The sequence below is a fragment of the Salvia splendens genome, chromosome 9 (genome assembly GCF_004379255.2).
Source record: "Salvia splendens isolate huo1 chromosome 9, SspV2, whole genome shotgun sequence".
NCBI classification, from domain to species: Eukaryota; Viridiplantae; Streptophyta; class Magnoliopsida; order Lamiales; family Lamiaceae; genus Salvia; species Salvia splendens.
In genome coordinates, this window is record NC_056040.1 from 5,732,667 (window position 1) to 5,756,322 (window position 23,656).

At 38.1% G+C, this 23,656-nt stretch overlaps 4 protein-coding genes across 6 annotated transcripts; 2 read left to right on the forward strand and 2 right to left on the reverse strand.

The window, feature by feature from the left end:
- Positions 1 to 987: 987 nt before the first annotated feature.
- Positions 988 to 5,414, reverse strand: LOC121746495 (sodium-dependent phosphate transport protein 1, chloroplastic-like). Its single transcript, XM_042140355.1, has 10 exons — positions 4,921 to 5,414; positions 4,636 to 4,743; positions 4,239 to 4,394; positions 3,906 to 4,121; positions 3,574 to 3,783; positions 3,216 to 3,353; positions 2,257 to 2,358; positions 2,074 to 2,139; positions 1,687 to 1,771; positions 988 to 1,439 (listed from the first exon to the last, which is right to left on the reverse strand). Exons 1-9 carry the CDS (start codon positions 5,281 to 5,283, stop codon positions 1,739 to 1,741), a joined length of 1,392 nt encoding a protein of 463 aa, XP_041996289.1. The 5' UTR covers positions 5,284 to 5,414; the 3' UTR covers positions 988 to 1,439; positions 1,687 to 1,738.
- A 1,024-nt stretch (positions 5,415 to 6,438) lies between these two features.
- Positions 6,439 to 10,127, forward strand: LOC121746781 (protein LTV1 homolog). 2 transcript variants are annotated; one of them, XM_042140712.1, is made up of 6 exons: positions 6,440 to 6,663; positions 7,021 to 7,475; positions 7,759 to 8,172; positions 8,560 to 9,141; positions 9,338 to 9,465; positions 9,868 to 10,127. In XM_042140712.1, exons 2-6 carry the CDS (start codon positions 7,050 to 7,052, stop codon positions 9,869 to 9,871), a joined length of 1,554 nt encoding a protein of 517 aa, XP_041996646.1. In that variant the 5' UTR covers positions 6,440 to 6,663; positions 7,021 to 7,049; the 3' UTR covers positions 9,872 to 10,127. The 2 variants fall into 2 exon arrangements, with proteins under 2 accessions (XP_041996647.1, XP_041996646.1); XM_042140713.1 differs by lacking the exon at positions 9,868 to 10,127 and having other exon boundaries at positions 6,439 to 6,663; positions 9,338 to 9,469.
- A 3,760-nt stretch (positions 10,128 to 13,887) lies between these two features.
- Positions 13,888 to 17,037, forward strand: LOC121748383 (RNA polymerase II degradation factor 1-like). Its single transcript, XM_042142700.1, has 3 exons — positions 13,888 to 14,141; positions 14,764 to 15,054; positions 15,620 to 17,037. Exons 1-3 carry the CDS (start codon positions 13,995 to 13,997, stop codon positions 16,766 to 16,768), a joined length of 1,587 nt encoding a protein of 528 aa, XP_041998634.1. The 5' UTR covers positions 13,888 to 13,994; the 3' UTR covers positions 16,769 to 17,037.
- Positions 17,038 to 18,021: 984 nt separating this feature from the next.
- Positions 18,022 to 22,966, reverse strand: LOC121748265 (protein SMAX1-LIKE 6-like). 2 transcript variants are annotated; one of them, XM_042142508.1, is made up of 3 exons: positions 21,321 to 22,966; positions 20,212 to 20,480; positions 18,022 to 20,085 (listed from the first exon to the last, which is right to left on the reverse strand). In XM_042142508.1, exons 1-3 carry the CDS (start codon positions 22,537 to 22,539, stop codon positions 18,265 to 18,267), a joined length of 3,309 nt encoding a protein of 1,102 aa, XP_041998442.1. In that variant the 5' UTR covers positions 22,540 to 22,966; the 3' UTR covers positions 18,022 to 18,264. The 2 variants fall into 2 exon arrangements, with proteins under 2 accessions (XP_041998442.1, XP_041998443.1); XM_042142509.1 differs by having other exon boundaries at positions 20,212 to 20,458; positions 21,347 to 22,964.
- Positions 22,967 to 23,656: the final 690 nt, after the last annotated feature.

The window sequence follows — 23,656 nt, forward strand, 5'->3', positions numbered from 1 at the left end:
AATTGTGACATGTTGGGGAAAGAAGATGATTGGTCGCAAAATTGTTGTAACGGTTTGCAAATTTAGAATGGTGGTGAAATCAAACGTGTATCAAAACCTGTAGGGATTGGAAGGTGAAACGAAAGCGATCATTAAATACTATGGCTATTATTATAAATTTATACTATGATATTGTAATTTAAACCAACTAATCATGGAATATATAAATATCAAGAGTAGTCTTGATTTAGACTATTCAAATGGTCTCATATTTTATATGTTACATTGCTGTCAAACATATTAAGATTGTGATCATAATATTTAAGATAAAAAATACATTTGTGGTTTGTTATTGAGGCAGAGATGTCTATATGTGCACGTGTATGTCAAACTAAAGTGATAAACAGTTATAGGAGTACCAAAGTTAAGATAAATTTATTAAAAAATCAAAAAAATTAGTTAAATTATGGTTTGTCCCACAATTTATTTCTTTTTTTTGGGGGGGGGGGGGGGGGGGTCAATATGATCATAGGTCAAATTATATCTACCATTCATACCAAAGAAAATATGGTGGGATTTGCGAATTCAGTGAATGAAGTATTAACCATATTAATAGGAACATCATGTTGCTCCCTTTGTTCCTTATTATTTGTCAAATTTTGTATTTTTCATTCATTCCTCATTAATTATATCATTTTTTTACCGGTGTAGATCTTATAAAATTGATATTTATTCATTCATACACCATTTATACTGATGAAGTGATTTCCATCAATTGTTATGTTAAATTTAATTTTGATTGATATTCAATTTATGTTTAATTCACAATAATGTTTAAATTTGTGTATTTATTCACAAATTTTAAAGTTCAAATGCAAACTATAATTAATTTTGATTGATATTCAAATCATGTTTAATTCACAATAATGTTTAAACTTGTGTATTTATTCACAATTTTTAAAGTTCGGTACTTTACTTTAAGATACACAACTACAAAGTCGACCCAACTTACAAAAAGTTACTTCAAATAATTTCGGTAAATACCAATTTTACAACAGTCAGGAAAAAAGATGTAAGACTGCACAAAATTAATCTATCATCACAAATAGTGAAGCCTTTCCAATCACATATTATCAATGAATTCGTGTACATAATACATATATATACATCAAGGGCACCTTCAATTCCTGAATCCTTGCTTCCCATGGTTTCCGGCTAAGACACGGAGTCGGTCTGCTCTGCCCGGTTCATGAAAGACTCCTCGCAGCAAAAACGAGCCTATAAATGGGCTTTGTTTGCAGCAGAGCTAGATTCCTAAGTTTAGTACTCTATCCTGTATGTTTCAAGGTCCGATATCCAGGCTCAATCAATGATCTTCTCGCCAGTCGAGAAAAGGTTCCACACCACGGTCCCAACTAAGTAGAGCCCCACAGACACTTCGAAAACATTATCCCACGAACCTGAAAAACCAAACTAGCCCATCAAACGCGATGGTAGTAAAAAACCAACGAGCAAGCAGCTGAGCACTTCAGGAACCGATTGTCAGAGGATTTTGCTGGCTTATGTTGCATTAACACATTCATGGAAGATATAGTCCAGTAATGATATAATTTCTGAGCTTAATTAGTAGCGTTTCATCATCTGTGGCCTAGGCCTACTAAATTTTTTTGACCACATATATCACACCAGTAATATCAAAGGACATACCATGTTGCAAGATGTAACCAGTTGTCGCGGTTCCGAAAACTCCAGCCAGCACTCAAGCAGTATTAGATAGACCAAGCAATACACCCTGTAAAGGTTTTATTACAGAAGAAGATGTCGTCAAAGAGCTTCTCTTCCAACCATCCCCAATATCTTACTTTCTATGTTTTCTGCTCGTATTAGCATGTACATTAATTTCACTCGAAACAACATATGAAGCTCGGATGTCTTCCGAGTTTCTTCAGAAAGTACTACTAGTATTTAGCTCATTAACTTTGATATTAAGAACTTCAACTATGTTTCTTTGACTAAAACTTATCAAAGTTTTTTAGTATGTCAGTATATACCCTCAAGTCACAAACACAGGAAAGATTAGGTGGAAGTACGTACTGAATATCGAGGAGCAATATCTTGATGATTTGAATATAATCCTGACTGTGAAAAGGCATCAGTTCCCTGCAAAAAGGATTACTTGATGAAATTATAAGCAAAGTAGTAAACAGCACATATGCAAGGACGGCGACTAAACTACACCATTATTTTTATGATTTCTGAACAGCATAATAAACATACCTGGCTGCAAGCCATACACAAAACTGCCATAGCAGGGGAATCAATATGGCTCAACTGAGTCAAGAAAAACGCTGGGCCTAAGAATCCAACCGTCTGCATCATCTGTACAAGACAACGAATAATGTGAACAGTGAAATAAGAAACTCCTTGTTTCCTCCATGTTCAAGTAGGGGGATATTATCAAATGTAGGTGGTGCGATTGCCAATTTATCCAAACACATAAAATATACCATTTTCAAGATGCTGCACAATATCTGCCTAGAGTTTCAACTACAGAAATGGTGCGATTTGCACGTTCATAAATCAACAAAAAGAATACATTTTCCTGGGAAGCACTCAAAACAAGTAAATGCATTGTAAATTTTGTGTTCCAGTATCAAACATGGTGAAAGGGTAATACGTTTAGACATATAGAATTATATATGCAGAGCACCAATAATATTTAAACGTATTTTAGACTTGTACTCTTCTTTCCTTATATGCTATAGCTCTCTTGTTTCGGAGGGAGAGAGAGAACTCACAGAGGTGAAAATATAGAGCATTATATAGTACTTGGTACCATCACACTATTTAGTCTGATTGATAGTGTAATTTTGAGCAAATGTTTTATCATGGGAAATAGGTGGGATATCTAAGCAGTGAGGCTGGGATGAGTATGTGTTTCTGTGCGAAAAGCTTAGTTTCTCTACGGAGAGGCCAACAAAATCCCCTCCTAAAGAAATAGTGATTGCTACACGATATTACTTACATCATAAAATATGTTCATAAAATTGATTATTAAGTTCCAGTCTATCTGATTCATTATTTAAAGTTGACTTGGTTCACTAGACTTCGACATTACCTTATACTATCTATTTTAACAAGTTTCAGTAATTCATCTCAAAATCAAAAGTAAGCAACAGCATTCACTACTTTGACATGCATTCTTTTAGCTATATACATAAGTAAAAGAGCAATACCTTTCTAACCACGGTTACCGATACACCTCTACTTACTAGAGTATCTGCAATCCAACCACCCAAATTGGCAGAAAATGCCATAGTAAGCCATGGAAAGACAGAAAACAGTCCTGACTCGGTGAGATTAAACTTCAACACCTACAAAAGAATATGGCATCATAAACTGAACTTACACATTGGTGTTCATATATGATTGAAATATAAGCAACAAAGGACTGTATCCTTGGTCATGACAGATTCATAGAACTTTTCTTCAACATTATGAATCAAAACATGATTCATAGAATTTTTCTTCAATGTGAATCAAAACATGATCTCACAGCCATAGGCGGTTGAGTAAAACTCAAATGTGCATTACCTGGTGATAATATGTAGGCATCCAGGTAAGAAGGATAAACGTTCCCCAATTGTGACAGAAGTGAGATACTATCAGAGCCCACACAGGTGGTTTTGATAATATCAATTTCCATGGTATCGATTTAGCCGGTTGCTTAGATATGCAGTTGCTAACAATGAGCTTTTTTTCTGCAGGTAGTAGTTGAGGATCCTCTGCTGGTGAACTGTGAGCCTGCATCATGCAATCCTTGTCAAGATCAGTATTGACTATTTGAAAGCTGGAAGAGTCTTAGTATTTTACTCATCTAGAACATGCCAATGTCTCGAAATGTTTCATACTAGTCGAAAACTTACCTTGTTAAGCCACAAAGCTAACCAAATTGTTCCAAGAGAACCAAATGAATAAAAGACGGATGGCCAGCCAAACTTGTGAATCAACATGGGTGAAAAAGCCAGACCAGTGACAGATCCAAGATACATCCCACTGTAAACCAACGCTAGTGACCTACTTCTCTCGGATACAGGAACCCATTTTGATAGTATCGTATTCATAGCAGGCATTGCAACCCCCTGCAAGAAAGAGATCTGGCTTTACTCCACAGACAATAATAATAGTAATAACTATATTGTTTTTTAACTAACAATTGACATCAAGAATAGCATTTATCTATCAAGTATGTCGCTAACCTCTCCGATACCCATGAAAGCACGGACGACAAGTAAAAAAGGCAAACCAAGTTTTGCCGCAACAGGTGTGAGTATTGTTGCTGCTGACCACCAAACTACACCAAATCCTAAAACAAATTTGCCACCAACGGTGTCTGCCCATATACCTCCTGCAATCTGACATTCATGTCATTGAAAAATTGATAAGATATCAACTACACATATAGTGGATAAAGCAAGTGCCAACTCAGATTATGCATCTTAGATTCAGAGCACATTTAGCAGGTGAAAATAATAGACAAACTAAGAAACAAGACATCAGATTATGAACTCAAGCTCAATGCCATACCAGTAAACCATATGATGCAGGTGAAAACAAATGATGCTACTACAAAACAAGTAAAGATCGTCTATATACCTGAGTGAGAAGGTAACCCCAGAAAAACGAGGACTGAATCAAACCAACTGTTGTCGGACTCCAATTGTACTCTGATGCCATTGGAAGTATCGCAATGCTCATGTTTACCTGAAAGAAATTATATTTGCTTACATTTCTCCACAAAAACTCCCAGAATCATGAGAGATACAGCCTTGAATCCCAAAATTCAAAATCATGTATTAACAGACGAATGCAATGACAAGAATTGAGAATTCGTATTTATCTTGACAACAACCACTCAGTTAAATTGAGTAAAGAAATTACTCTATCCATATTGCAGAGCAGGAAAGCGGAGAAGCAGAGGAGCACAATCACCCATCGCTTCGGGAACTCTTCCCACCACGGAAGGTCGGCGGCGGCGCCGTCATCCGCGGCAAGAGCTTTGTCGAGCCGAGCCGAGTCAGGCGCCGACTCCACAGTATCCGACTTGACATCAGCCCGCACTCTTCCCCATCTTGCCCTCCAAATGAAGGCGCTCCCGCCGTCAATTCGGCGAAAGTGGGAGCTCCGGGAGGGGCATAGCGGGAAAGGCGAGGGGCGGGGCTTGGAGTGGAGAGCGGGCTTTCCGGGGAGGTGGGTCTTGGGAGCGGAGTTGAGAGAAATGAGCAGACCTCTGGCGGCGTTCATGGCTCACCAGAGAAAAATGAAATGGTTGAGTTGTTGAAATTCATTGGTTTATTCCATTAGCGTGGGAATCATGAAATTTAAGCTGTGAGAGTTTGAGGTTTGGGGAAGTGGTGATCGGACCAACCACGTGTGATAGAATCCAAACCAGATAGATAAACTGCTGTTATCGTCAACCCTTGATATTTTGGGTTTCTTACACTTGTTTCTTTTAGAAAACGCTACTCCAAGAAATTGTCAAACTAAAATATACTACTCCGTATATATTAAAAATTTACTAAAAAAATGATTGTTCACCACTGGATTTGCTAGGGATTGATCTAAAAAAATGATTGGGCTTTTGGCTAAGTTGCGTGGGATTAGCCCACGTCATATTTTGTTCTATCAATATTCCCCACTCCATTATTTGGTTACAACCGATAAACAGCAAAAATACTGCACTCTAGTATTATTTGGTTCCTCCTTCCGTCCCATAAAATTTGTTCCAGTTTGATCCAATGCGAATTTTAAGAAATTATTTAACTTTATATTAAATGGAAGTGTGCAGTTGAATAAGGATCCTCATTGAGGAGATCGATGAATGCATTTAATGTCTATTTTTGATAAATTTCAAGCTGGACAAACTTTATGGGATGAACGGAAATAATAAAATGGAACAAACTTTATGGCCGTGAAACAAATATATGCGCCGCAATAGATTCAATTAGTGGTTCACCAATAACCGAATACTCATAATAAGTTAGTATAGAACAAAAAAATCATTATAATATTCATACTTTTAACAAGTAATACACAATTCAAATTGAATTGTTTATATTTTTAAAAAAAATATTTAACACTTTTGGTATCAACAAATTAATATGAATATGAATAGACATAGAAACAGAGTTTATGGGCATGTATGTTACACTAACACTGTGAAAATCAGTTTAAACGAAATAAGTTAGAATTTATTTTAGTTAATGTGAAAGATAAATGGAGTAATATGTACTCCCTAATTATATTTATATATTGTGTATATGTTTTATGTACCATCTTATAATTAAGTGGAAAATTTAGAAAAATAAACTGGGCTATCTATATACTCACTATCCATTATTGTTGGGCCTTAATGAAATAATCCGAAGAGAAATAGAGAAAAGAAATGCAAGATAGATAAAACCCTAGAAATATCTCCACATTCTCTATCACATTTACGTTTACTACTCTCGGTTGCCTTCTCCCTCTCCGAATCTCCAGTGTTTAAGCCTGAATCAATTCCGCTGCACTTCTCCATTGCCTGCTTGTGTCTCTTCTCCTATTCAGCCCACCATCCCTCGTTATCCACCCTCCTTCGAAGATATATTTAAAAGCTTAAAGCTTGAAGCTTCACACCCATTGCCGGTAAGGATTTTTTTAAATCTTATTCCTCTTGTATTCTAGCATTGAATTAAAATATTAAATTAGGAGAAAGTTGTTCGTGAATTGGGCTAGCGAAGGGAGCGAGAATTTATGAGTTGAATTGGAATCACTTCATAGTAATTGGATTCATGTAATGCTCAAACTTGTTTTGAATTCATGACTTTGAATTAGGATCAGGGGTGTTTCATAGTAATTTGGGACTTAATCCATAGGAACTGGAAAGTATTTTATTTGTAAGAGCTGGATGATAACGATGATATGGCCTAGTCATGCGAAGTTATAGTTATGTGTTGCTCTAAGTTTCTGGTATATAAACTTATTTTTTTCTTTTTTGTCTAGTTTCAAGCTACATAAGGATACCTGAAAACATGGGAAAGAAGAAATTCTTTGATAAGAAAAAATCAGCCACATTCCAGCTCATGGCCAGGGACACATCTGATCCGAATTACTCATCGGACCCAATGGGTGATCGTGTTTTTGTACGTGTAGACAACAATGAGTATATACCTACCACAATGGAAGACTCTGCTGATCCTGACTCGGTTTATGCTGATGCCCCTGATGATTATGATGATGAGGAGGATCCATATGGTGGCTCTGGAGAAGTGGTCGATCATAAATCTAAAACTACGGGCTTGCCTGATAATATACGAAGGGAGATTCTGGAGCTAGGGTTTCCAGATGATGGGTACAATTATCTGGCCCATATGCGGGAGATAAAGAACACAGGCGGTGGTTCAACATATTTTAATAATCCCAAGGCTGATGTCCATCAGCTTCCGCAAGACGTTAAGGTATAACTGAATTCATCTATCTCTGAGTTCTATAAAACTGAAATTCAGTTTTATATTATGTAACAATTCATATTTATGCTAGTTAGAATTATATCGATCTGTTAAATTGTTGGGCTGAACATGGATGCTGTAAAGTCTTACATTTCTTACGCGGAAAAATCAATCATTGAGTTTTAGCACCTTATTGCTTGTATTGATGCTAGTATATTGTCATGGTTTTGGCGCATTGATTATTGTGTAACTCTGTGTACTGCAACTAATACTTTAATTTTCAATGTGGTAGGCCTATGATGCTTCAAGGGTTGAGGTTTCCAATGTGAGTGATGCTGTTGAGAAATCTATTTACAGTGTGGCAGCAAAGACTGTTAATGTGAGATTGCATAAAGCGCTGGATCCTGAAATTGCGGCATTGCTGGATGATCGTAACTCTTCAGACTTTGGGTCTGAAGTTGAGGACTTGGAAGAGGATTTTGTTGTCAAAGCAAATCTTTTCGAAGGAAGTGTAGGTCAAGAAGTTGATGAGAAGTTTAATGGTGAAGAACTTGATGAGAAGTTGAGTTTTACTTCACGTTCAAGGTTTAATCATCCAGGGGTTCAGGACACCATTGTATCCGGCTCAACAGAGAATAGGCCTTCCTCATACTTAGATAATGAGAGGCCTAGAGTTCGTCGTCCACTTGATGAGCAGTTTGATATGGTAAGTTTATGATTTCATATTTACTACTCCCTCCGTCCCCAAAGAGTATGATCTATTTCCTTTTTCATCCGTCCTTGAAAAGTATGAACTTTCTAATTTGAAAAATTCAAACAACATATTACCCCTACACATCATTTTATTTAGAACCTATACCATTGCCATTAACAATTTATACCATTACAATAGTGTGGATCCCATTCTCCACTAACATTATTTCCAGTACCCTTTTTCACTCTCTCTCATACTTTTCCCCTTAGTTATTAAAACCCGTGCCAAACCTATTGTTCATACTCTTTGGGGACGGAGGGAGTATTTATTTTGTTCAAGTATCCGTTGTTTGTATTATAGGCATATGTATACAACTCACTTGGAAATAATTTAATGCAGCTTGAGCTCCAAGAATATGGTTCTGACAATGAAGAAGAATTTATGGGGTACATGGATGAGGAAGATTGCCAAGAGTCCCTTAAAGAAAAGCTGAGCAATGCTCTTGAGGGCCATCCATCGAATGTCTTGCATCATAACAATGAAGGACTTGATGATGAGCCCCCTGAATTAACTGCTGAAGTGATTCGCCGATGCAGAGAATATGCTGAAATGTTTGAAGATCAAGATGATCAAGAAGTAGTGCTGGTTGAAGAGAGCAGCCATGAAGCAGAAGCTTGGGACTGTGAGACTATCGTAACTACTTATTCAACACTCGACAATCACCCTGCTAAAATAGGAGCTCCAGAAGGGAGGAGGAGGAAGAAGAAGATGGCTGAGGCATTATCTGGATCTGCTACTGGCACCAGCCAAATTATAACACTCAGAGGGAGAGAGAGACTTCCCGTAGACTTTTTGCCTGCTAATAGAAAAAGAGTTGAAGAGAAGGCAACAGATGAGAAAGATGTGAATAACAAGAAAAGTGATCTACATAAAAAGAAGCCACGCGCTCAAGAGTCGAAGGAGGAAAAGAAAGAGAGGAAGGTATAAATAGCTCTGTTTATCATGCCCCCTACATATTTTCTGATAGCTATATAGGAATATTTCTACTAAGTTAGCCATATTATTTATCCTGATGATTTTCCCTCTCTGCCCTGTCCTCCAACCATGCATGCGCTCCCTTCTCCCATTTCTGATGCTTAATGTACCATCGTTTGAACACAAAACTATTGTTTTGCAGTCTGCTGTGAAATTAGAACGGCGCGAGGCACGGCAATTGAAAAAGGAAACAAAAGAGGTTTATAAGTCTGAGTCTCATCGTGCTCAAAAAGTTGCAGCTTTCACTGGACCTTCATCTATTCATCTCATGTGAGTATATAACCGGTTGATATATATGCAGTAAAGGTAGTGCTGGCCTTTGAGCACTTACAAATCATAATTTATCATTGTTCAAATAATTGGATCAGTTTAATTTTCTTAGCTCACCATTTTATACGATGCATGATACTTGATCGTGACCAATCATGAAGCAGATTTTTTGTGAAGGAATGTCTACTTTTTTTGGATGTTGTTGGTGGGAATTGTTGTGTTGGATATATAAACTGAGACAAACACATTAATATTGAACATTATTTACTATACTGAACCGATTTATATCTCCATCACATATAGGTTCAATAGATCTTATCTGGGTGATCTCTATTGTTTCACATTTGAAAATGAATACTGATTGCTTATATTCTTTGTGTGTTTCTTGTTTGTCATTTGCAGGTAACTTTCAGAGAATGTTCTGAATTGCAAGGTCGCTACAAAGACAAATATCAGATAGTCCTTACCCGTCTTAGGCGGCCGGCTGGAGTTGGATAATGAGAAGTGTCAACCTAGATATTGTTCATCTAAATTATGATTCTAATGCACTCTAGAGCTGGTTGCTGTGGCTTTGTAAACTGTTTTGTTTGGCGATTAGATATCGACAAGGGATCGCTATTACTCATTAAGTATATTTTAATAGAGATACAAAGTTTGCAATATGAATTTGGCGTGTGATTTTGTTTTTTTAAGACTCGTGTGGTTGTTCATGTTGAGACAACATGATTTTCCAGGTTACTAATTATAACATGGAATAGATTATGTGACAATTTCAATTTTATTTGATAATAATTCATGGCTTGCACTTGGCTGGGCAGTTCAATTTATTTCACAATCCCTCCATCCTACTTGGAGTACAGTTATGTTCCAACGTTTGCCTTTTTTTTAAAAAAAATTTAAAAAAAGGCAGATTAGAATTAATTGGGTGTACCTAGAGATTTTCTTAATTTTAATTGAGTACGGTATTATTTCGTCTTATTCAATATTCTCACGTTTGATTTCTTAGAGCATCCGCAACGGTGGCGCTGCTCGCCACCGCCGTCCGCGCCGCTGGCACGGCGCTGCTCGATGCATCGAGCAGCGCTGTGCCAGCGAGCAGCTGACGTGGCGCGCCATCATTCGTCAACGGCATAGCCGTTGGGTTTAAATAATTTTTTTTTAAAAATCGGGTTTTAATTAAAAAAATCGATAAAAAAAAATTCACTTCCCAAAAAAATTATATCCGTTTATAACCGTTTTTTCCCACTTTTTAATTTTTTTTACCCAAAAAATACACACTTTCATCTATAAATACCCCCAATTTCACTCCCAAAAATTCACATCAAACTACACAATTCTCATCATCAGTCTCTCATCTCCATTCTCATCTTCAATCTCTCATATCCATTTTCATCTTCATTCTCTCATACCCTACAACATCACTATGTCCGGCCAAGGCGATAACCCTACGGGCTCCCACGGTTGGAACCTCGAATGGTTCGATTCACAACCGTTTCCTAGTCCGGAAACGGAATATTCGGCCCCTCCGCAAACCCAAGATTCGGCCGTTCCGGGTGGCTATCGTCCATACCCAATCGACGACCAATGTGCCTCCGAAGGACGATACGGGTGGACACCGGAGCCTAGGCCGACCGCCCCCTCCCAACCTCCGCAAGCTCCTACTCGTGGCAGCGGTGTCCGCACACCGTACACGCCGGCGGAGATGGATAAATTGTTCAAGGCGTACTTCGAAATCTCCGAAGATGCGGCGGTTGGCACGAACCAATCGGGCGATCACTTTTGGTGGCGCGTATCTCGCCGGTACAATGCAAACCGGCCGCCGGGAACGATCGAGCACAACGAGAGTAAGGTGCGCAACTGCATTGGCAAGTTCAATGGCTATTTCCTCCAGGAGTCGCGGAATGCCGGGAGCGGCCGGAGCGAGGTCGACATCATCACTGCGGCGCTGAGCACATACCAATCCATGAACGGTAAGTCGTTCAAGTACCTCAACGTCTGGCAGGAAACGCGGTTCCACCCGAGGTATCTGGGAGGCGTAACATCCTCCTCTAGCGGCTCCTCCAAACGGTCAAGGTCGGTATCCCTATCCGACTCCGCCTTCGAAGAAGTGGCTAGCCAACTCGCCGGAGCTAACTTGGGTAGCCCCGACGCCGGACCAAGCGGTTCCCAACGCCGACCGCAAGGAAGGAAGAAGGCGGCGGCCGAGCGCCGGCGCTCCACGACTCCATCCGAACCCGCCCCTGAACCCGCACCCTATGTTCCACCTCCACCCCCGAACAACTCGTTGTGGGCCCTTTTGGCCCAACTCAATATGGCCGATAGGTCAACTATGACCCCCACGCAACTTCAAACGCACGAGGGCATGATAGTGGGTCTCCAAAAATAATTGGGGTTGTTGCCGCCGAATGAGTAGTCTTCCTCGGGTAATATTAGCCAATAATTATGTAATTTTTAATTTTTAGTATTTTAATTATGTAATTTTTAATTTTTAGGATTTTAATTATGTCTTTTTTATTTTATTTGTATTTTGCAATATTTATTGTGATTTTTAATGAATTTTAGTATTATGGAAATGTTTATGTTTAATTGAATATTAAATTAATTGTGCTCGTCCTTGCGGAATAGCACAGTTGTGGGTGTTGTGCTCTTGCCAGAGAGCAGGCATGAATAGTACCGCCCGGGCCCACAACCGTGCCGCTGGCAAGAGCACGGTTGTGGATGCTCTTAACCCTTTTGTGCTATGCATTCGGTGGTGAATGGTGATGGTGATGGTGATGGTGATATATTGAGATTCAGTGGTCCATAAATATAATTTTAAATTCTAATTATTACTTACTTTATCAAAAATATTTTAAATTATGTATTTGATTAAGCCTCAAATTATAGACTTTGTATAAAATAAAATGTATTAACAATTTTCTAATCATAGTAGATTTATTTTTAACCTCAAACAGTAACAATACCACTAGACCAAAACACAGGTACAAACATCAATATTCTCAGTTTTAGATGATGATATGTATATGTAATTGGTAAATATTTTTGAGTGAACTACAAAAATGGTCTCTGAACTATGGGTTTATCTCGTTCATAGTTCATGGACTTTTAAAATATCGCCAGACATCCATGGACTAAGGGTTTATCTCGAAAACAGTCATTTTTCACTGGTTTTCGGTCGAAAATACCTTTTGGGGGTTTGGGCAATTTGGTCTTTTTACACTTTTAACATTTTAAATCTGATATTAATTCAGTTATGTACTAAATCTGATATTATTTCAAAATTATCATTCTTCTTCCCTTTGGTCATCCTTCACTTTGTTTCTTTATTTCAATATTCGATTTAATTTTATAAAATTTAATTTTAAATTTTAATTTTTAAATATCAATAAATTTTGTTAATTAAAACTATTAATTCATGGACACTATAAATATTGATTAAAACTATTAATTTTTGTTATTTAATATAATATTCAGTTGAATTGAAGAAGTAAAAAAAATTAATATTAATCATAATGGAAAAATAAGAGCTATTCTATTTAGCCTTCGTTCAGTTGTTATAATTGCTTGTATTGAATATTATGAAGTTGACTAAAATTTTGATCCTACTAAAATTTTTATACAGGAGTATTTTTGTTGAAAATTTCTAGTAAATTTTGATTGTTTTCAAATTAATAAACGAAAATTATATTAATCTTACATTAGATGCATATTTATTTCAGAATAAATCATGTTATATGATCTATTTATGATTAAAGCTATTAAATATTGATTAAAACTAAGGCGTTGTCATACCTTATTGATTAAATATTAGACACTATCAAATATTGATTATGACTATTAATTTTTGTTATTTAATATAATTTTTATAATTAAAATAATTTATTGAAATTTAAAATTTAATTTTGTAAAACTAAATCTAATATTGAAATAAAGAAATAAAGTGAAGGATGACAAAAGGGAAGAAAAATGATAATTTTGAAATAATATCAGATTTAGTACATAACTGAAATAATATCAAATTTAAAATGTTAAAAGTGTAAAAAGACCAAATTGCCCAAACCCCCAAAACTCCAAAAATGGTATTTTCGACCGAAAACAGTGAAAATGGACAATTTTCGAGATAAACCCTTAGTCCAGGGATGTCTGGCGATATTTTTAAAGTCCAGAGACTATGGGCGAGATAAACCTCCGATAATCCAAGGACCATTTTTGTAGTTCATTCAAATTTTTTCTCTAATTATCAAGTCTAGGTTTTAAAACGCCATTATTAGTTAATAATAAGTAGGAAATTTAAGTCAACATCCTCTAGAAAATAAGTGAGAAATTATTGGTAACAAAAAATAAGACATTCTTATAATTTTTTTTAGCCTAAATATTTGACAATATAATAGGACTAGTGGTAGTAATATTTTTCTCATAGATTTGTTATTAATCTGACAAGATACACCTTGCTTTTCTATCTTCCTTCTCCATCTCTCTCGCTCTCTCTCCCTTCCCAATATATTTTCTCGCAGCAAACCCTAGTAGCAATGGCATCGGCACGCGCCCCAAATTCGGGTTCAAAATCGTTCGATTTCGGCTCAGATGATATTCTATGTTCCCACGAGGATTACGGAAATCAGGATGGAAATAATGGTATCCACACCGATCCTTCCATTGCATCCAATCCCTCCAAGGTATATTTCATTTTAATTATCATTTGTTGATGATTCGGAGCTTCTATTATGTTTTCATTTTCGCCTGTTGCGGTATTGGATTATTACGTCTGATTTAGGGTTTGCTGCTTATTGAAGGTGTTGACTATTTTGTGTTGATGAGATTGATCGGTTCTACAGTTGAATTGATATATTTCTTATTTTGTTAAACTATTAACTCGGACTCATGACAAAAAAGTATCTGGTGCATATGCAACGTTCTGTTTTTTTTTCGTGCTGCAGTTCCTTATTGCCTGTGATTTCTCTGCTAAATGTATTATTCCCGAATACAATTAAACTTAAGGAGTGGGTTTCTAAACTGAGGGATCTGATGTTATATTTGGTTGAGGAAAAAAGATGAATGATTGAGAGCAAAAGCATTTAAATTTTATGAGCCGTTGATGGTTTGCTGAATACCTATTCTGTGCACATCAGTATCTTGTTCCCTCCGGGTTCTGAGTTTGTAGGCAGCAGCATTAGTTTTCGTTGGACTGTGTTCAAAATGCTGGGCTTGTTTCATCACTGATATCTGTTATTTTACTTATTTAATTTTTAATTAAGTTTGTCCAAGTGTCATCACTGATATCTGCTCTGGATTAAACAGGAGTTTAACAAAAGCAGAATGGCCAGATCAGCTGTTTTTCCTGCATCAACTTATAGTACACCTGAAGAATCCTCATTTAGTCATGATGTAATCTCCACTGTTGATAACACCATGAAGAAATACACTGACAACATCATGCGTTTTCTTGAGGGAATTAGTTCACGACTGTCACAGTTGGAATTATACTGTTACAATCTGGATAAATCAATTGGAGAAATGCATGCCGACTGGGTTCGTGATCATGGAGAGGCAGATTCCAAGCTCAGATCTCTGGAGAAGCATGTTCAAGAGGTATGTGTTGCAATTAATTTTGCTATTCACCATTACCATTTATAAATTGATGTCCTTTATCTATAATACGGGAATGGGCTCTTTGTTCATTAGTGACATCCCCCTGCTTTTCATTTCTGGAGAGTTTCCAGAAAATGTATGAATAAATATTCTGTTGAATCTTGATTTTCATGGAAACTGAAACTGAGCATTCTTTATTTCAAATCGTGTGTCTATACTCTAAAGCATGTACTGTCTTGGATATTTATGGTCGGCATGCTGTATATACTGTCACAATCGGTGGTTATTTTGTTTTATAGTGTTTGCTGCTGTTTCTACACGAGTTGTTTGTTTAATATTTTCTTGGAACTAGACTGCAATTTGTATACCAGTCGTAAGCTATGCAAATTGAGATAGTGAGATGATACCGTTGCAAACTAAAAGTCTAAAATACATCATTAGGTAAACTGCAAAGTTGGATAAAGAGTTATCTTTCAAACATTACTCTTTGATTTCTCTTTCTGTCTACCTTACTGTGATTCATATCCAACCTTTCTGAATGATTGAACTAATAACTGGAATACAGGTGCACAGGTCTGTGCAGATTTTAAGAGATAAGCAGGAACTTGCTGATACTCAGAAGGAGTTAGCCAAACTTCAGCTTGCACAAAAGGATTCCACTTCAGCTAACACTAAACAACAGAATGAGGAAAGAACTTCTGCACCTGCTTCTGAACCTAAAAGTGCAGAGAACTCATCAGATTATCATGATCAGCAGTTGGCACTCGCACTACCTCATCAAGTAGCTCCGCAGCCCTCTCACCATGCTCGGCCAGTTGAGCATCAGCATCCTTCAATTGCACCCCAGTCATCCATGCCTCCACAGAGTATGGCGCAAGTACAGGCATACTGCTTACCTCCTCAACAAATGACCAATATCCCCCCACCCCAACAATCTCAAACTCAGTACCTGCCGGCACAATCTCAAGTTCAAGACCTCTCCAGGATGGCACCACAGCAGTCCCAGCCCCAGGGAAACATGAGCCCGCAGGTTCAGTCATATCCACAGCAATGGTCCCAGCAGCAGCCTGTTCAACAATCCCAACAGTCAGCTATGCCGCCACAGATTAGAGCCTCCTCTCCAATGGTTTACTCTCCTTATCCTTCTGGTCAGCCAAATCAATCTCCTTCTGAAATGGCTCCTGGAAGCATGCACATGCAGGTATCATTTGCAGGAGCATCCCGACCTGGTTCGGCAGGTTCTGATGGATTACCTTATGGGTACGGTGCTCCTCCTGCCAGGCCAATCCAACAGCAGGTCCCGACCCAACAACACAAGACTGGATACACAGCTCAATCAGGAGATGGTTACATGCCTGGCGGGCCTCGTCCCCAACTTCCCCCTGGAAATACATACATGGTTTTCGATGGTGAATCAGGAAGGGCACATCATCTGCCTCCACAGCCTCAGTTCCAACAAAATGTTTATCCTCAGAATAGCATCCCTCCACAAAATCCACCGCGTGTTCCTAGCAGTAACATGTTAGGCCCACCTCAGCCTATGCGCGGCCATCCTTACAGTGAGCTGATAGAGAAGTTGAGCAGCATGGGATACAGAAGCGACCATGTTCTTGGTGTCATTCAGAGGCTGGAAGAGAGTGGCCAGGCGATCGATTTTAATGCTTTGCTTGACAGGTTAAACGGACACCCTGCTGGTTCTCAGAGAGGATGGTAAGCGCACTCAACCAACTTGCGTGCTGTGTGTGACTTTCATGTATTGAATTAATAAAGGATTGTGAGATGTACGCTCGCATAATTTCGTATATATTGGGATAAAGAGATGCACTTTTATCAGTAATCTCTTTCTCAAGCGTTTGTGTGCTAATTTGGAAGGGTGCTGCTACTCAGCTTTTGTGACATGGTAGCCCTCACTAGACTATGGTTTGTTTCTACGTAGATTAAACTGCTTCCGCTCTTTTATTTATATATCGATCTTTTGAGTAATCTGGAATGGCATTTTTTAATATTCCCACGTTGTTTCCTCTTTCGAACCAATAATGCAAATGCCGTGCATCAACATTAAGCTGAGATTTCAATTTGGGTAAATAAATTGGAAAATCATAAAACACTCTGTTTTTATGTATTGCAAAACTGAGAAAGAATGCGTGCAATTCCGAAACGCAATAATTATAAAAAGCCTAAAAAAAGTGAAAGTTGAAGCTTGCAAAATTGGACGAAGTAAAATAAAGTGAAAATTGAAGCAGCAGTATAAAATAATCAGTCTTCGTCACTACTTTCTTCAGATGAATGTCGCGACTTCAACGTTTAATATTTCACTTATTAAAATGACGAAATTAGACTTTTTTTACTAGTCTTCAATCAATACCTAATAAAAGTTAGCCAATTATCACAAAAACCATGAATTTTGATCGAATTTTGGTCTATTCTGAAACTTTGAAAAAAGTTTAAATATTTTTTAAATTATCTCATTGAGATAGATTTGAAGGAAATTATATATAAATTGAAGCAAAAATAATTTAGCCCGATCTTATACTATTCTACTGCATATTTTTCCTACTAAATCAATGACTTTTGTGAATGAAATACTACAAATTTGCAAAAAATAAATAAATAATAGATTTCATCTTTGACGCTACACACAATTTCCTTTAAAAACAAATAAATAGGACAGTTAAAGAAAAATATCAAAATGATGATATAACTAGCTATTTATGAAAGTTGTGGGATTTATTAAAATTTGACTAAACTTTATGATTTTTTTGACAATTTAAGATAAAAAGCAATTCTCATTTTTCTTTTTCCTTTGCTTTTTGTGTTTATAAAAACCTGCAACTGCTGCTTCGACTAAGCATATATCCTAACATTCTTTCTTTGCAAATTGCAACCTAGGAATATTCAAGGAAAAAAAGCAAGGGAAACATGGACGAGAAAATGTTTTATTCCGAAAATACACATGCAAGAGGTGCCTAATCCTTCAACTTTCATATCATTACATTAAGCATCATGAGAAAAATAAGATACAAAAATATAGTAGTTCTCTGGCTATACCTCATACAGGAAGAAGTCATTGACAAGTTGCAATAAACCTATTTATTCCTTCTACTATATGCAAAACATAAGCTAATGCATAGCGTTACATGACCTAAACATAGACAGATATAGACAACATCTTATAACAATTAATAAGATGCATACCTGAAAAAAGATCGGTTAAACGTTTATTTTTGCTGGAAGACACACTCTAGAGGCTTGTGCTTTCGCAACAAGCCCGTCGTCACAGGGTACTAATTTCAATACAAAATCAGAAGCAACATTGCACCTTTTACGAGCTTCATCTATGCCCGAACAGAGAACCTGCTCGATCCAATCCCTCAACGCATCCTCTCTTTCTGCCAACCAAGCAGCTGCAAGTATTTGGACCATTACTTGTCTATCAATTTCTAGAAAAACAGTTGCTCCAACCATCTTTCTCAACTGTGCATCTATCTCCCTTAATATCTCTTGAAAAAGAGAATCGAAGTCAAATGGTTTAGACACCACCTTTTCATCAATAAGCTCGAGCAACTCTCCCAGCCATGCCTCTGAATCATCCGAGTAATCATCATCACTTTTGTCAATATCACTATCCTCTCCCCTGCTATCAACAGGCAAGTTTAAGTCAAAGGATTTGGACAGTTGACAAGCACGTTTCGATACCTCAGCTTTGCTTGAGCCAACATTCATCAATTTTCTTTTACTCGAACAGAATTGGTTAGGCGTTATTTCACTTGAGAAAAGTGAAACGAGTGTAGTGCTATTCCTTCTGTTGATATCACCAACAGGTTCTACTAAAAGTTGCATCTGCATATTTTTGGCCTCCAAAACTGTCTCTTCTGGAAACTCAGAGGCTTCTTTACCAAAAAGCAGATCTTGACTGCCCTTTACGACAGTTGAGGCGAGGATAAATATATTGTTATTGAGGAAGATGGTCCTGCCACGTGAATCTGGAAATCTACCTGTTTTGATGGCTTGAGATAAACTAGAGCGAACCAAGAAATCAGCCTTTTCAACATTTTCAAGAAGCACAACAGAGTCGGGATGCTTGCTCAACATTCCAGCTAAGTAATCAACTATCAGTTCCCTTCCAGGCTGCATTTTGAGGTATTTTGAATCATAACAATCAACAATGTAGTTGAATGGGTTTGTATCCTGAGCACAAAGATCCAAATATAGCAAGTGGTTCTCTCTCCCAAATGCTATCTCGGCAACAGATGCAGCTATTTTTCTCTTCCCCACTTTATCAGGCCCCAAAAAGCTCAGCCAAAGATTCCTCTTCTTTGAGCAATGATATCTTGCATTTTCATTTCTGCAACGTGACACGGTTCGACCAATAGTTTGAATGGCTTCCGACTGCCAATAAACCTTTTCAGACAGAACACGCCATTGCTGTTCGAGGTCCTTTGCATTCATTTGCTTTCCATGATGTTGAGAATAAGATGAAGATTGAGAAAGTTGGCTCAGAGATTTCTCAAGGCTTCTAGATGGTTCAGAATTCTGAAGACCATTGCAATCATCTCGCAAGCTGGGATTTTTTCTGAATTCCCCAGAAGAATCACAAAATGTTCCGAGCGTCAAATCTGTGGCCACAGAGACAACAGAGGTTGAAGATGTGCAAACAATGGGCAGGCTCGTCCTTTGCTGAGAGCTATATGACTTCTGAAAATCATTCAGCCCCAAACCTTGTGTTGGTACTTCAGCCTGCACAATTACTCTTGCACTTAAATTTTGCTTTAGAAGAGAGTTCTTTTGCCAGTCTGACAGCATGCAAGTACTCATATTAGTCACATTGCTTCCATCGGATAATGAACCCGCACTAACTGCGTCTTTTCGTATGGGTACATGCTGCAGCGTTGTTGCAATAAAAGTATGTGGCTTTGGTAGAGTTGTATCCACTTGAGATGTCTGAGAGTGATGAAGCCTCTGGCAGATGCCACTCCATTTTCTCTGCAAGGCCAATATTTTTGCATCCAATATAGTTTTGTCTTTATTAGCCTGCACTGAAATGACAGACCACCTGTTTACCAAACATCTCCTACCAACTCAAACAATATAATTCAGAAATGTACATGTTACCAATCTAAGCCAAAACACAAGTTTGAGTTTGAAGGAGTAACGAACCTCTTCCGCGCAGGATTTCTTGCTTGTTTCACATTCAGCAATTTGCAGCCACGGAGATAGATTTACTGATTGCTTATCAGCAACTGAACTGGTTGAAACTCCCTTCGGGACATCATAAACTTCTTTCTCATACTTTTCATTGCACGAGCTGCATAGTTTCATGGGTTTCGTAACATTTGTGCATGGACTTTTAAGCTCAGATGACATAGAGAAGAATCCACCAAATGGAACAAAAGACCTCATCAAGCTGCAGGCATATGAGGTTACAACTGTCAAACATATTTAGAACATGTTCACAAGCCAGAAAGTACTTTAGAAGCTTGACCTTGAACGTACATGCTAGATATAAACAACATGCAAAACCATTTATACAAGTATTTCATAGATTATTGGAGCTGATGGAACAGTACGGACATGAAGATAAATGAAACCAGCCTTTTGAATTTTGTAGTATAGAATTATCAATATTCTCCAAGATTGAGAAGAATTAAGACAAAGAAAGTTTAAACATTTTAAAGAGTGGTGAGATTATTAGATCGATTATTCCCAGTGATGTACTTGAAAACCATGGTAGTTAATCCATTTTGGTTGTTTGGATGGATTCAAGATCCATCACTCTCATTACATGACTGTGTTCAGATGATCTAAATTCCACTTGAATTAAGTAACGATAGAAATAAATTGATTTCAGATCAAAACCCTCAATCCAAATATCAATGTCAAAATAACTAGGGCAGGTATCCAGATCCAACAAGTGTACGATTGCAACAAACTAAAAGCATCATAAACATTTTCAATACTTCAACTGAGTTCTATGCACCCAGCCTACAGAATGCTCAACTAAAAAGGGTTCCGTCTTGCACTGATTTGCAAGTGAGGAACAGAAATCAAAACTATCTAACAAGTGCACAATCTGAAAGATGAATACAGAAGAAAAGAAAACCAATATCCAAGTTTAAAGCAGCAACTTCCTTGTTCCATACCTCACCAATCCATCTTTCAATTAAATTATTAATAAAAGTACTCAGCAACTTGTCCAACACAATAAAACAAAACGAAGCATGGTCACTAAAACATTAAAATAATTACTCCAACAAGAAGAGACCAACCAAGATAAAAAAAGTGCAGCAATGACCTGGACTTGAAAGGCTTTACTCCCATGGATGAAGCAGTGATAGGCAGCAGATGCAAATCCAGATCCATCTCAATACAAGGAAACAGCTCTACCAGCTTCTTGTAGCCATCATCATCAGCCAAGAAGCCAATCAGCCACAGCTTTCCACCATGGTTGATCAACAACCTCTTCAGCTTCAAAACCACATTACTAGCAAATTCCACCAATTCAGCATCCAAAAATGCCTTCAAATCCCCACAGTTGGAGATAATCCCGGTGCCCTGGCAATTTTCGACTAATTCATCGACTTTTTTGAACTTCAACCCTACCATCTCTTTGCTGAAACGCTCACCGATGCACTCGGAAATCTCATGTTCGATCGAAAACACACTCAATCCATCAAGTTCTTTAGGCAAAACTCCGGATTCGCCCTTCTTCAAACAATCTAAAAAGTTCCTATAAGCATCATTTCCAGCCGCGCCAATGAGCAATGGATTTCTCCTAGTTTTCTTCAACAGAATTTCCCCAATTTTTCTCGGATTCTCATCGAGTTTCTCCACCGCAGCAGCATCGACGAAGGGGAAACTGCGAGCGCGTTTGTCCAGCTCGAAATTGTCCAGACCACACGCATACAGAGGCGGCGGCCGTGACACCGTGAAGGCAAATCTGGACACAGAGAGAGGATTCAGAACCGCCAGCTTGATCTCCTGAGTCCGGAACCCCGCATCGCCGAAGACGCGGCTCACGATCGGATCATCTAAAATCGAGGTTAAGAAATGCTTCAGCTCAACTTTCACCGCGGAAATCGACGGCGTACCCTGCGGCGAGCTCGAATTCAGCTGCTGCTGATACAGATGGAACGTCTCCGGATGGCGCCTCTGGCTCGCCTGCGATCTCTTGATCGCCGCCATGAGAGAGTTCGAAACCGGCGGCTCCTCCGCGGCGGCGGATTTTGACGCCGAAACCCTATCGAGCGCGACTCCGACGCAGAGTTCCAGGGCGCGGAACTGGCGCCGTGGGGAGAACGCGCTGCTCCAGGCGCGTGTGCAGGCATCGCGGAGAGGAGAAGCAGGCACAGCCAGTAGAGCGGATACCACGTGCAGCGTGGTCGTCTGAGCGTGGCTGCGGCGCCTGGCCGCCGCCACAGCGTCGTCCAGCACCGCCGCCGCCGAGTCCGACAAGCATTGGCGGGCTGTGCCCACCGGCGTCGGCATCAGCCACCGAGCTTATCCGTAATAGTGGAGTATATAATTAAAATAGCAAAAAATTAAAATAATTCCGAAACTGGGGGTTTGCTTCGCCTTTTTCAATATTTTTTAGGCCTTTTGTGTGAAAGGGATTTCACTTCTCTTTATTTGTGTAAAATAATTTGAAGAATGAGGTTTGAAGTATATATTATTGAAGTTGCAGACAGAAGCAGTGGTTAAAGAAAGTGGAGTTAGAATTTTTGCTAGTGCGAGAGAAGAGAGAGAAAGTGGGGCGAGTGAGCATATCACAGAGTCATCACAACAAAATCCTGAGGCATAGATTCTGTTTCAGAATTGGAGGAAGAGAGATTTGTTTACGAAATAGTCATTTGTCAGTGAATTAGTTCATGAGTGTGAACGTGTGATCATGGAAGCTACGGACCTTTTTTCTTTAGTTATTTTCTGGTATTTTCTTTTCACTTAATTTACAAATAAAGAACGAATGTTCAACTTAAAATTAGATGAGCATAGTGGTAGTAGTATTTAATTATGTAAAGTGAAATATGTAATTTGGAACACAATTTATATAAGTTTACCTTCTGTGAGAGTAAATGGCATTCAATTTAAATCACAAATTCATGTGGTAAAGAAGATGAGGGCAAGAGCTAGTTAGTGTAGACGGGGGGTTATTAGTTATTAGTATGTAGAGAAATAAGCACATGCTGCTATATACATAAACATTGACGTGATATGTTCCATTATATTTGAGGCGTGAAATGGTAATACTAAAGGGCTCGTTGAGTGTTCATTAATTGACCAAAAATGGCATCAAATCATGGCAAACTTGTCGGTTCGGTGTTTATTAATTATATCTCTCGTTTGATGCTCCGGCGCGCACTGTTGACATTGACTTTCGACTGAGATAATTCACGCGGACGACTTGATATTTGATAGTACAATTCACAGTATATTATTCAAGTGGCTGGGCACATTGCTAATTTTATATTCCCTTTGATTTCACTAAAAGACAAAAGAGAAAAAAAAAGATCGATCTTTTTATTTTCTTTTAACTTTTCCATATTGGGAAATACTAATATTTTATTAAATTACTTTATGAGTGAAGCCACTTCTATTTCTTAAAAGG

Excerpts from the sequence above, each read along its gene's own strand:
- LOC121746495 (XM_042140355.1), bottom strand. The coding sequence starts at position 5,283 with ATGAACGCCGCCAGAGGTCTGCTCATTTCTCTCAACTCCGCTCCCAAG. Across the intron at positions 4,395-4,635 it reads GGGGTTACCTTCTCACTCAG|ATTGCAGGAGGTATATGGGC; the intron begins GTATATAGACGA and ends CATGAATGTCAG. Across the intron at positions 3,354-3,573 it reads TGCCTACATATTATCACCAG|GTGTTGAAGTTTAATCTCAC; the intron begins GTAATGCACATT and ends ATTCTTTTGTAG.
- LOC121748383 (XM_042142700.1), top strand. The coding sequence starts at position 13,995 with ATGGCATCGGCACGCGCCCCAAATTCGGGTTCAAAATCGTTCGATTTC. Across the intron at positions 14,142-14,763 it reads TTGCATCCAATCCCTCCAAG|GAGTTTAACAAAAGCAGAAT; the intron begins GTATATTTCATT and ends TGGATTAAACAG. Across the intron at positions 15,055-15,619 it reads TGGAGAAGCATGTTCAAGAG|GTGCACAGGTCTGTGCAGAT; the intron begins GTATGTGTTGCA and ends ACTGGAATACAG.
- LOC121746781 (XM_042140713.1), top strand. The coding sequence starts at position 7,050 with ATGGGAAAGAAGAAATTCTTTGATAAGAAAAAATCAGCCACATTCCAG. Across the intron at positions 7,476-7,758 it reads AGCTTCCGCAAGACGTTAAG|GCCTATGATGCTTCAAGGGT; the intron begins GTATAACTGAAT and ends TCAATGTGGTAG. Across the intron at positions 9,142-9,337 it reads AGGAAAAGAAAGAGAGGAAG|TCTGCTGTGAAATTAGAACG; the intron begins GTATAAATAGCT and ends ATTGTTTTGCAG.
- LOC121748265 (XM_042142508.1), bottom strand. The coding sequence starts at position 22,539 with ATGCCGACGCCGGTGGGCACAGCCCGCCAATGCTTGTCGGACTCGGCG. Across the intron at positions 20,481-21,320 it reads GCTGCACTTTTTTTATCTTG|TTGTAACCTCATATGCCTGC; the intron begins GTTGGTCTCTTC and ends TATGTTTGACAG. Across the intron at positions 20,086-20,211 it reads AGAAATCCTGCGCGGAAGAG|GCTAATAAAGACAAAACTAT; the intron begins GTTCGTTACTCC and ends ATTTCAGTGCAG.